The sequence below is a fragment of the Eutrigla gurnardus genome (assembly GCF_963514095.1).
Source record: "Eutrigla gurnardus genome assembly, chromosome: 2".
NCBI classification, from domain to species: Eukaryota; Metazoa; Chordata; class Actinopteri; order Perciformes; family Triglidae; genus Eutrigla; species Eutrigla gurnardus.
The window spans coordinates 20,846,468-20,859,034 of NC_139916.1; the positions used below are offsets into that span (position 1 = coordinate 20,846,468).

The window sequence follows — 12,567 nt, forward strand, 5'->3', positions numbered from 1 at the left end:
GTACTACAAAGCCAGATTTACGGTTAGCGAGGTAATTTAAGGTTTTCAGGCCTACAATGGTGGCTCACTTCTTACCATAGATATTCATATCACTGATGAGTGTGCCGTGTGTCTGAGTCGTTCCTCACAGCCGTCCTGTAACCGGCGTGCATTACCCTGCCTCACTTACCGCTACTGTTCTGTCTGCTGTGGGGGATTATGAGGTGTGGAAGGAAACCTTCCTACCACTTTTGTTTTTTCATTTTCTCCAAGTCTGTTACGCACCGTCGGGGTTGCAGCTGAAAGCATGAGTCTAAAATGGTCCTTCATGCAATGTTTTCCCAAAAGGGAATGAATAATAAAGTATCTTCTATTCCATCAGAATACATTTAATATAATTGACAAATGTGATTAGAATCGGAACTATCAAGCTCTATGGGGCAGTTTCATTATAAGCCTATTCATTTACATGTAGACAGAGTCGGTGATTTATTACCAGCCGACCTCCCTGCATTTGCATCTGTGTTGCTTTTAGTCTGACTTGTGTGTTAATGTCTTTGTATATGTCTAATAATAGAGTTTGTTCTTAGTAATAAAATATGCTGCTCTGCTGATGGTAGACTTGTCCATATTTGTGATCGAGAAACTGTGGGTTCATTTACCAAGTTGATAACCACCGTCGTAGGAACGCTTTACTGGATCCAGTTGTTCGGTTAGTTGAGACAGATGACCTAAAGATTCCCGGGATATGTCGCTCCGTAGTGCAGGCCTCAGGCTTCTGTTCTACGCTGATGTTGTTGTAAATTGATTTTTTCTCTTAGCCGGTGAACCTCCCTGAGCCTGTGACGCTGGATTTCCTGGACGCCGAGGTTGAGGACAGCAATAAAGAGGAGGTGAGCACTTACTGTCAGGAGGAACAGAAAAAGTTTCTGGTTTCAGGCATTTTATTGTCCTTGTTGTTGTTGTTGTTGTTCAAAGTGCTCACCAGGCCGCTGAACAACATTATCTGCCTGCCAGGCAACTGAAGGTCCCGCTCTATATATCTTCCTCACCTATTTGTGACTGAAAACACATTTTTTTGTTTTTTTACATTTTTAGATCCGGCGACAAATGATTGATGGAAGACCCGGTGAAATGCAGGTTAAAACGCTTGTCAAGTCGATTGATGAGGCAAGTAAATTCTATTTCCTAGTAGATCCACATATTTAACCTCTATAGTCTGACATTTGCAGCATACTGATGAAGACGAGACAAGTAATCAGTACGAAGATTGTGCAAGCTTAAACAGAAAGTGCATATATTGCATATGTAAATCAGGACCATTTACATATGCAATGAATAATAGAGACTTTTTAAGAAATTATTTTCAATTTTCACTATTTATTTCCAAATAAGTGTTTTAAATAATGGTTTTAAAGGATCATTTCATATTCTTTCCTCGTGATTTTTTTGGACCGTGTACATTGAATTTGAGTTACATATATTTTTTGAAAAGTTAAATTAAATTAAAGTCGAATTTAAGTTGTGGTTTGGCCTTTAAAGTACTTAGAAGTATACTGCTGCTTCCACATATCCAAAAAACATATTACATAAAGTAAAAGTGGGTAAACTGTTTACTTAGGTTTTCCTCAAATGTCTCCTTTGTTGTAGCAATACATTGATGAGGTGTACAGGAGTTACACCTGGACTCCTATCAACGGCACAGATTACAGGTGAGCAGTTACAATGGTATGAATTACAAATAATAACCAAGCAGCTGCACCGAGGGATTCACTCTTCCTTCCTCTTCTGGTCTCCTCCTTCTTGTGTCTCCCTGCTGGATGCCGCCACCTGCAGTCTTGGTCTGGTATTACCCCCCTACAATGAGTTCTTCATCCAGGCAGACCTGAGTGATGTGATGCTGCAGCTCCAGTGTGAGTACAGAGCTTACAAGATTCTGTTTTAGTTCGAACACAAAGGGGAAGATGAAAAATACCACCTTCTGTTCCAGATATGCAATCGCTGCTGCCCAGTTCCTTTGAATCGGCAGGACATGTGTTTCTGGCTCCCAGGTGACTATCTCTGTTTCCCCTTTTCATGTTACGCTTCTCAACCTGTTAGTGAAGGGGAAGTTCCTAATTCTGCCCTCTTCATCTCCAGGGAATACTGCAAACGTCTGCATCTTTCTGACAACAACACCCAGTTTTTGCAGAACTTCCTCTCGCTCATGCTGGACATTTCCCCAGAATCAGATGAATGTGAGTGCGTCAACAGCATTCTGTAGTTTGCAATATTTGCCGCTGCTGTAGATTCATAGATAAGATAATGGATTTTTTTTTCCCCAAGGTGACCAAGGCCTCATCCACAACCTGATTTTGGATTCAAGGATTATTGGCCAGCTGGCCTCTCGTGTTTGGAAGAACAAGGACCTGAATTCGTGAGTCAACTTAATGTTCCTTTACACAACATTCTCGCACATCATGGTAAAAAAAAAAAAACTTGGAGCAAATTAAGAGCAATCTGCTTTGATCAAAGTTATAAAAACCAGAGCTGGCTAAGAAAACCCCCCCTGCTTGTTACAGGTACGGCTTCCTGGCTGTATTTGCCTCCACTGATGGAGGAATAACACGTGTGTTTCCCAACATGTGAGTGTGATTAACTTATTAAAGCAGAGAAGAATATAGTAATTTCACAGATTTTTCTTTTACCCCATGAATCATTCATAATGATCTGTGTTTTGTTTGTCCAGAGCTGCTGAGTTATGGGATGAGGATCCTGAACCCTTCAATTCAAATTATTACAGACGAAGCCTCGACAACAAAGGCTACATGTTCAGAGCTCCGTTGAGATCTTGTGAGTAAACCAATTTGATTTTTACAACATGAATAGATGAAATGACTGTGTGTTTGTGTGTAAAGGCTCACTCCTACTGACGAACCCACAGAGAACTCATCCCTTAGTTTAAAGCTTATTGTTTTGGTTTTCAGGTGCGCAGTTTTACAGTTTTGGTTCAATGTCACAGCTTCAAAAATCCACCGTAAACAGCTGGCTGGTGAACATAGTGGAGCATTTATTATTAATAATAATAATAATAATAAAAATAATAATAATAATAATAATAATAATAATAATAATAATAATAATAATATTGCATTTTATTTCAGGGCTCCTTTCTTAACACTCAAGGTTGCCTTACAGTTTAAAACAGGTAAATACAGTTAAAACAAGCAAACATTTAAATAATGGATCAAATTAAATGAAAATGAAACAAAAAATAATAATATATTAGCAGCTAAAGAGGCAGACATATCTCTCTGCAGTTGGTGGAGACCAAAACAGAGCTGAAAGAGACTCCAAATTAATGATATCGTTGCTCCGTACCTGCTGAATTGTACGTAAGCAATCTTTGAGCTAACTTGTTCATCATATCAACCGTAGCCTGCATTTTAATGCAGGTTTCATAAACACGAGTTCATCAAATGAGAGTTAACTGTAAATGTTTTGTGATCATTTTAAAATCGATTCATTGATTGATTTGGGACAAAATAATCCTCCAGTTTTAAACAACCAACTTGTGTGTCGTCTCAAGTGTGGGGTGTTTTTGAAGAGAGACGGGCACAATTGTAAAATGATGAATTGAGCATTCATACGTGTGTGAGATCAGACATGACGTCATGTTCTTGTTTGGACAGCATCGGATGACCCTGCAGGCGCAGAAAACGGCACCGTTGGAATTCTGGTTAGTTCGGCTGTGGAGGTGAATTTAGGAGGCAAGCTGCTCAAACCTTCAGGTAAGAAAGATGATGTTGTCTGTGAAAGGAATGTTCTTTGTCTGAAATATATTTCTTACAGGTATTTCAGTTGCATCTGCTTTGTACTCTTCCCACCTTATCCCTGCTTCTTGCCCTCTTCTTCCTGTCTTTGCTCTGGTCCTGTGGATGTGGTCGCTCAGTGGTCGGAGTAAAGCTGGACTTGGAGGCGTGGGTGGACAAGTTTAAGATCCTGGCCAGCAACGTCTCAGACAGTCGCCAGGGCTCACACAAGGTACAGCACGAGGCCACTAATGATGTCAGTAGACGCCATTTACTGTAACATTACAATTACATTGACATTATTCTCTCATTACACGGTTTGTTAAAACAGTGTGGACCATCCAGAAGCTGTGAGATGGACTGTGAAGTGAACACTGACGTAAGAATGTTTTGTGTTTCTTTTCCACACAAGTCATTAAATGTGTTATTAAATGAATACACTTATGATCATAACATCATTAAATTGGCATTTAGAGGAAACTTTGTGTCCAGTTTATAAATAATCTTTCAGTCATAGATAAGAGGAGCGCTTATAAGAGTTGACAATTAACAATATCCACAATGTTGCCTGTGTGTATGATTTAAGATTTGTGAGCTCAACTTGGACCTTATAAGATATTACACTGTAAAAAAACGAATTTAGTCATAAAGCATATTGAGCCCTAAAATCATATTCTCTTGAAAAGGTTAAGAAGAAGAAGAAGAAGAAACAAATTGGCCCACTTCATCAGTTTATTAAACATACAAGCGTAATGTTTTTTGTGATTTAATGTTTTGATATAGAATATATTCATATACTCTACCTTTAGCATGTATGAAGACATATAATATTTGATTGGTTTCCTGCATTTCACACTTCACTAAGAGAACACAGAAGCTCACTCCATGTAAACTGTGCTGTGTCGTCGATAGGACCTCCTCTGCTATCTCATTGATGACGGTGGATTCCTGGTCATGTCCAATCAGAGAGATCACTGGAAAAAGGTATTTTACTTATTTATTTTATTATTTTATTAATGTACTTATATAACGTAATATATTATTCAATTTCTACTTTTAGAGGAAATTATGCTGTTTCACTTTTTCACTGTATTTCAAAAGTAAGGCAAAACTAAATGTTTAAAAAAAGAAATTAAATTGTTTTCTGAATTTCTGATGCTTTGATCAACCTCGCTGTTGTTAATGCTGTTATTGTTACTGCATGTTTCCTATCAGTTTGCTGGTTTCGGAAATACTTTAAGTATTTCATTCATCTCAAGTAATCTCACTTTTCTATCATTCAGTTCCAAATAAATGAAACAATATAGAGAAGAGACAAAGAAAAAGAGAAGTTCATGTTAAGCCACTGCATGGCGCTCTTTCTCTTTCTGATTTGACTTTCTTTCTTCCATCACAGATCGGCCTTTTCTTTGGCGACGTGGACGCTTACCTGATGCACGCACTCTACAACAACTCCATCTTCACTCGCCGTCAGTCTTTCCACTACCAGTCCGCGTGTGAGCCAATCAGCAGCAGCCACACCGGCGCAGCACCGAGGGGCATCTTCGTGGTAACAGACCGCCTGCAGATTTCAGATTCTGGGACATTTTAGGTCGTTTTGATGTAGTGGAAAGCTCTAATCCTTAACTGTATGTTTTTGTAGCCGTCCATCGCTGACATCCTCAGCGTGGCCTGGTGGACGTCCACGGTGGCATGGTGAGACTTTGTTTACTGCACATCAAATAACAGACAGCATGTGAGGTTCCCTTAAAAACCAATCCCAACAGTGTACATTCAACCAGGGTGTTAGCTTAAAGTTGCTGTAGCTGTGACATACGGTCTGTTTACTGATATTTATTGATGTTATTGACACTTTTGTCAGGTCTGTGACCCAGCAGCTACTATATGGACTGGCCTACAACAGCTGGCTCTACCAAGGTGAATTTGTCCATCTTGACTAAATCTTTATGTGTGCACATGAATAAAGACAGAAGGTAAACAACAAATTAGATGAAAGAAGTCACTTCTACAAATGTCCATCAATCAGCAAATTGTATTTGTCCTTCTGATACCTTCAACTTGTTCTGATTGACAACATTCAAAGGGGATTTAACAAGGAAGTGTGTTCATGCATGAGCACACCCAGAAACAAGAGCATTTAGATGAATTTGTACAGAAAATATGGGTGAAAATCAATTGATACCCGTTTACATTTTAGTAGTAAAACAGTAAAATAAATGAACTATAAGAAGGTTCTAAACTGTATTTGTGTTCTAGATGATCTCCTGGTTGAAGGCTTTGAAACGAGGGAGAGCAGCTGTGTGACCATCCAAAGCCAGTTCTATTTTACAAACACCACCAACTCCTACAACGTGCTGCAGGACTGTGGAAACTGCTCACGGTACCTTTTTTATTTCTGGAGCATCAGCAGAATGTGTTTATGCCGTCATACCTGTACATACTGTATTAAGTTATATCCATCAATGTCTCCCCAAAGATTATTCCACGCGAAGCGGATAGAAAACACCAACCTCCTCTTCGTGGTCGCCGAGACGCTTCCCTGCAGCTCATGTGAGATCGAGAGATTAACACAGATCAAGACGGAGTGTATCCTTTTCAAACTCGCAGACTCTTTCATTTGTGCTGATGGTGGAAATCTCATCAATCCTGTGTGGCAGGTAAGTTCACTGTTACTTCCCTTAAGTAGAAACAACAGTTCAGGAGGAGAATCCATGTGAAGTACTGAGCAACGCCCGATACCGTAAAGGCCCGACATCCTGCTTTGACTACAGTGCCTTAGTAAGTAGTACAGAATTATACTTCAATCCTTAGCGTGCAGTGGGACATACAAAAACAAAACATATCTCTGTGAAATCCAGCTTGTTATCATTTTTATGTTTGCAAAAAAATGTTTTTCAAAATGTCCCATCACATACTTAGAAATGACGCACCAATTCCATATGAAGTGAAAAAACGCCTAATTTTATGAATAATTTGCTTTGAAAAAAGAACATTTATTGTTGCCTCTCGTTGCAGGAAAACACGTCAGAGTGTGGACGGGGTCGTGCACTGCAGTCCTCTATAGGAGTCCTTCTCTTCATTCAGCTTCTTCTGCCTCTTTCTAATCTCTGACACGCACAAATACTAACTGGCATCTTTCAACTATTTGGGTTTAGGCTCGGATCTACTGGAGGTCAGATCAGACAGCAGCTGCAAACGTGTTGTTTTTTTTTTTATCTACAAACGGCACGTCCGTATTTTTGCTTTGAAAGAAATATGTGGATGAGCTCTTAGTGTTTTTGCCTTATTGCTTATGCATTTGTGGTGTTTCGGGGCTTGCTTGAGTGCAAAATATAGAATGTGTTGAGTGTGCATGCTACTTAAACTAGGACAAGCATGTTTAACATTTTTGCACACATGCTCAGCCATGTAAGCAACCACCAAAAAAATCAGGGAGGCAGCCGAAATGTACTTTTAACTGGCCAATAAATGGTCATCCAGCAGAAACAGAAGACAATTTTAGGTTGGATTGTGTTGGTGAAATTATAAAAGATCTAAAAATTCAGTTGATTTAATTTGCTTCGTGGTAAAAAAGCACAGTGGTGGAAAGACGCATTCAGCTATTTGACTTAAGTCATGCATTCAAGATTTTACTTAAGTAAAAGTGGAAATACTCATTTGACGGCAGAAGGGATCTTGTCAGTGTTATCTCACCATACAGATTATTATTACTGATGTATTAAGCATCCATTTTAATGTCGTAGCTCATCACGTTGCTATTTTTCACTACTTATATTGTTTGGTAGATTTATCTTTAACAATCATTTTAAAAAGTCAGCATTTTCATGTGTCAAAAATGAAAACTAACTACAGGTAAATGTAGTGGAGTAACAAGAACAGTATTTCCCTCTGCAACGTCGTGGAGTCAGAAGTAAAAAGGTGTTCTGTGGATTTATTCTTTGAAAGCAAATATTATGTTTTAAATCAATGATTCTCAGCTAAACACATTGTTGGAAATCTTGTGAAAATTAAGCAAACCCTTTGTTTAAATGCAATTTCTTGCAGTTTTCTTCTTCCTGCATTATCTGTTGTAGTGCAACATTTCTTAGTGCGTTTCTGCCACCTGTAGATCCGTGGAATAATGTGAGACCACTAGCAGAAATGTGTATAGCATGTAGAAAGGAGAGCAACAAGAACAGCAAACTGTGGATCTACACTTACAAAATCCTTGCTCCATAGCGCTACTAGTGGTCATACATTTCACAGGATAGGCTACCTTTAATTAAGAAAAACATGTCATTACATATGTAAAGCACGAACAACATCAACACTGTAAAGTCCTTGAGTAAATGTACTTATTCTTCAAATACAACGCTGCACATGCCCTGGTTTTATCCAGAAGAGCTCCGTAAACACGGCTGTCTCTCTGTTGAGAAGAGTATTATGAGCTTTTAGATCTCTTATTGTCACCAGGTTGATATATGAATATATTTGTATGCCATTTTATTTGTAGATTTAACAGCAATTGCGTGTTTGGGGGTGGCTCCTTAGATGCCAAGACCTCGATAGTTAACTGTTTATTATACAGATTTAGGATTTCCGTACCACTGCTGGGTAGAGCTACGCGAGGCATTTACACAGCCTGCTTTTGTGCACACCACGCATAAAACTGCTACGGCAGGAAAATGTAAATAGATAGACAGAATCTGCTGAGCTCAGATGCTTCTGGCAACTTCTGCTTTTGTTGGCTTGATAGAATTCAAAATGTAATTATCTGCACCAGTTCTCATTTGCATGTCCAGTTCTAGTAAATGTCTCTGCACATAAAGGAGCTCCCTGCACTTTCAGCAGTTTGATAGTTTGACATGATAGTAGATCTGGGCCTCGACCTCACATTCACTCCAGTGTCTTTCAGTCCACCTCTAACCATTGCCAAGACAGTGTCAGTACTATGAATTATGTCATACGGGACACGAGAATGATTTCCCTCTGCCGTCTCTTTCATCTATAAATGTAACCGGAAGTATTTTTTCTTGCCCTTCAAATATTTTCTTAGAGCACTTGACAAACAACCACAGAAGAGAAAGGCGTTATAAGAAGTTTTATTGATTGGAGGTTTGTGATAGTAAAGGTTTGTTTGGCTGAAATGCTTCCACAGATACTCGGTAGGATCTTGAAATTCTTCCAGTTGGTAAAAAATTATTCATCTGGAAAAAAAAGCAGAGCAGAATTATGAAATGTTAACAGTGATTTTACAAAACTGAAGTAGTAGATCCTCCAAACCGCTGCACTGTTTAGTGTAGTAATGCTGTGATAATCTGATATTTTATTTGAGCTGCAATTATCATGGCCATCAATTTATTGTCAAATTTGCACGCAGTGTTATCTCTGTGCAGATGTCAGTGTGTGGCCGATATATATTTAAACATCAGTTGTTTGATGGAAGGGAAGCTCTCTGACCATTTTAAAACTATTTTTCTTGCCACCATTTGTCAACGCTGAATTTATGCACTTACTGTATGTATGCTTCTGTACGGGGAATGTAGCTTCTGATGAGCTTTCTGTGTTATCGATGTCTTCTCAGTATGTGATGCTTTGTTGAGATTCCTTTGATGTCTCGTTGAAAGTGATGATAAACTGTGGCAGAATATTTCAATCATGTGTTCCTCCTCATGGCGGTGGGAACCCGTTTAGTTAGTCATTTAGTCCCAATGAAATAACTGACCAGTACCGTATGGATCGTTCCTACTTGGATTAGAAGACTGTCAGGGTGTCCGTAAACCAATAACGCACCATTGTCTTATTTGTGAGGAGTTATGCATGATAACATCTTGAAACCATGTGCTCACAGTGATTCATCAGAGCCCGATGTCTTTTTGTGTTTTGATGATTTGCTCTGGTAAACGACTTAACGGGGGATATTTTTAAAAAGCTTTTTTGACAAAATATTTGTAAACTGCTGTTTCTGTCCGTCTGCCTGGTGTTCCACCCTGCAGTGCCTTGTTGCACTCATTTTGGATGGCAGGAACATTCGGCTGTTAGACGTTCATCTTTCAGGGCCGGAGCTTGAACTTCAAGCGTTGCAAAGGCTCAGCTCTAAATGGACTTCTCTGTCAGGGAACACAGAAAAAGATGCTCTTCATGAACTTATGAAGCATTTTTGAAGGAGCGCAGCACAGTTGTGAAAGGGTCAAGCAGCCGGCCTCCCCTCCTGCTTTCTTGTGGACAGATGTTTGTCAAAGCAAGGACAACGAACCCAGCTGCCCTTCTACTCTGTGTCGTTTATCTCTACACTGTGGTCCAGCCTTGGATCAAAGCACAGACACTGTCCATTTTCATAGGTTTACTTCGTCCCATCTGCACTCTGTGTATTCTATATTTGAATCTTGTCAGAAACGTGTACTTTTCCATTAGGACTGACTGGAACGAGTGAATGTTTATGTACAGTAATACCTACTGTTGTGCATCTCTGCTGTACCCGAGCATGGTGGGAACCAGGAGAAGCAGACTCAAGCTCAACACTGTTTGGAGACCTCAACAAAAACACTTCTCTCAAATATTAATATGGTCATTTTGCATTATTTAAACAACACCGTTGTACATTGAAGGTAAGACATTTTGTGGAACTCTTTATAACCTACAATATATTACTACTGTTGAGGTCAGTGTTGTAGTTTTGTTTTGAATTACCGGTATTTATTTGCATGATATTTTGAACAATTTACAGATTTGTGTACAAGGTCTGATGGATATTTTACATTCCTGTCCACATTTGGCTCTCCGGTACTGTGGGGAGAAGTGACGGGGCCCTCTGTTGATGTTTGGGTGATGTCGAGCCTCGGAGATCTCAGTGGTGTGTAACCTTATGAAGCTGAAAGTTTGACTTCAGTGAAGCCTACGATAACTGTCAGTTTGCAATTAAGGTCTTTGCAGAAAGTAAAAGCACAGAGAAGTTATAAGCAACCTACTGCCTGATTAAACGTTTGTTTATTTAGGAAAAAAGTGACATCAAACCACTGGAGAAGATTTATGCATTTAAAGGCTGTATTACAAATAAATATGGTTGGGACATGTGGGGACACCCCTTTATTAATTTACTTTGTTAAGTGTTGCTTATTTAATATATTTATGTATTCTTTTATTTGTTTATTTATTTTGATATTGTGCATAATATTTGTATTGAAAAGGACGAATTTAACATGTTTGAAGCTCATAAGCAGTTTGCAAGAAAATTGCAAAACATACACAAAAAGTTGTGTTTAGACTTACCCTAAATCAAAACCAAGTCTTCCCCCTGAAATTGAATGATTTATGCCATGGGGACATGTATTTGTCCCCTCAAAAAATACCCACAATGTGACTGTGTTATCAGATATGTGTCCCCACATAACAAGTAAAACAAACATACACACATACTGTTTTTCATGTAGTATTTATTTACTGAGTATCAAAACAAAAGAATGTTAATGTTTTTTGATGGAACTTTGCTTTTAATTTTGCTAACGTTGTCATTTACTCTGGACAGTTTCCTCTCTTTGTGCCAGTCTCCAATGCCACCTCATTTTTGTACAGATGATGTGAAGCACACAGCAGAAGATGAAGGCTAACTTTGTAAAGATTTTGTCAGTCACATTACAAAAATGGATATTTAAATGTTTATATCTTTGGTCATTAAATGCTGTTGATATTTTTCACTTCAGTTCTGATTCCTTATTGCTCTTCACTGATCTATTATTTTCTGTTTCTCAAAGTGTAGCCTCTCAGAAACATTCCTGCAGCCCCTGATCGTGACATGGCATACATGTGGCTGTGTTCCATTTCAAACTTTCACATTGAATAGCTTACATTTAATACACAACATAGAAAGCTATTGGTTGCATGACAACTAGTGGCAACTCGCGAGTGTCTGTTAGTTAAAGTTCTGTGGTTTGATGATGAATTGAGGTGGAAAAGACAATATGTTTTAACGTTTTTGTGCAGCCTTCAATCATATTCTGACTCCCCCAAATTGTTGTAAATCAACAAAACTTTGAGAACGCTAGGTATTATGTCATACTATTTTTTGTATTCATAGTGTAGTATGTCACAAAAATAATCATCATAATCATCATATAGTATGTCATAAAAATGCTATTAAAAAGAGTCATAGTATGTCATGTCATAAAAAGTCAAGAGTATAGTATGTCATTAAAAAAATGTCAAATCTTAAATATGTTGTAAAAAAATCATAAAAAGTAATAATAAAGTATGTCATTAATAATGTCACAGAAAATGTCATAGTATAGTATGTCATAAAATGCCAGTAAAGTCATAAAAAGTCACAGTAAAGTACTGTATGTCATAAAAAGTCATAGTATAGCATGTCATAAAAAGTCATAGTATAGTATTTCATAAAATGTCACAGTAAAGTATGTCATAAAAAGTCATTGTATAAAATGTCATAGTAAAGTATGCCATTACAAATGTCATAGAAAATGTCATAATATAGTATGTCATAAAATGTCACAGTAAAGTATGTCATAAAAAGTCATAGTATAGTATGTCATAAAAAGTCAGTAAAGTCATAAAATGTCACAGTAAAGTATGTCATAAAAAGTCATAGTATAGTATGTCATAAAAAGTCAGTAAAGTCATAAAAAGTCACAGTATAATATGTCATAAAAAGTCATAGTATAGTATGTCATAAAATGTCAGTAAACTCATAAAAAGTCACAGTAAAGTATGTCATAAAAAGTCATAGTATATTATGCTATAGAATAGTCATAGTACAATATGCCATAAACATTCATAGCATAGTGCCATAAATGTGCCATAAATA

The 12,567-nt window shown here is 37.9% G+C and overlaps 1 protein-coding gene across 1 annotated transcript in view; it reads left to right on the top strand.

Annotated features, from left to right (window-relative positions):
• Positions 1-11,448, top strand: part of LOC311031304 (voltage-dependent calcium channel subunit alpha-2/delta-2-like) — a 29,935-nt gene extending 18,487 nt beyond the window's left edge. The window contains exons 19-38 of the mRNA XM_084037537.1: positions 801-872; positions 1,078-1,149; positions 1,630-1,691; positions 1,816-1,892; positions 1,970-2,030; positions 2,119-2,216; positions 2,305-2,395; positions 2,541-2,603; positions 2,708-2,811; positions 3,651-3,749; positions 3,911-4,002; positions 4,102-4,149; positions 4,683-4,754; positions 5,167-5,319; positions 5,413-5,465; positions 5,632-5,687; positions 6,027-6,150; positions 6,247-6,356; positions 6,466-6,548; positions 6,786-11,448. Of these exons, the coding sequence (XP_083893663.1) occupies positions 801-872; positions 1,078-1,149; positions 1,630-1,691; positions 1,816-1,892; positions 1,970-2,030; positions 2,119-2,216; positions 2,305-2,395; positions 2,541-2,603; positions 2,708-2,811; positions 3,651-3,749; positions 3,911-4,002; positions 4,102-4,149; positions 4,683-4,754; positions 5,167-5,319; positions 5,413-5,465; positions 5,632-5,687; positions 6,027-6,150; positions 6,247-6,356; positions 6,466-6,548; positions 6,786-6,881 (1,686 nt within the window). The 3' untranslated portion in view covers positions 6,882-11,448. The remainder of the gene's footprint in view (positions 1-800; positions 873-1,077; positions 1,150-1,629; positions 1,692-1,815; positions 1,893-1,969; positions 2,031-2,118; positions 2,217-2,304; positions 2,396-2,540; positions 2,604-2,707; positions 2,812-3,650; positions 3,750-3,910; positions 4,003-4,101; positions 4,150-4,682; positions 4,755-5,166; positions 5,320-5,412; positions 5,466-5,631; positions 5,688-6,026; positions 6,151-6,246; positions 6,357-6,465; positions 6,549-6,785) is intronic.
• Positions 11,449-12,567: the final 1,119 nt, after the last annotated feature.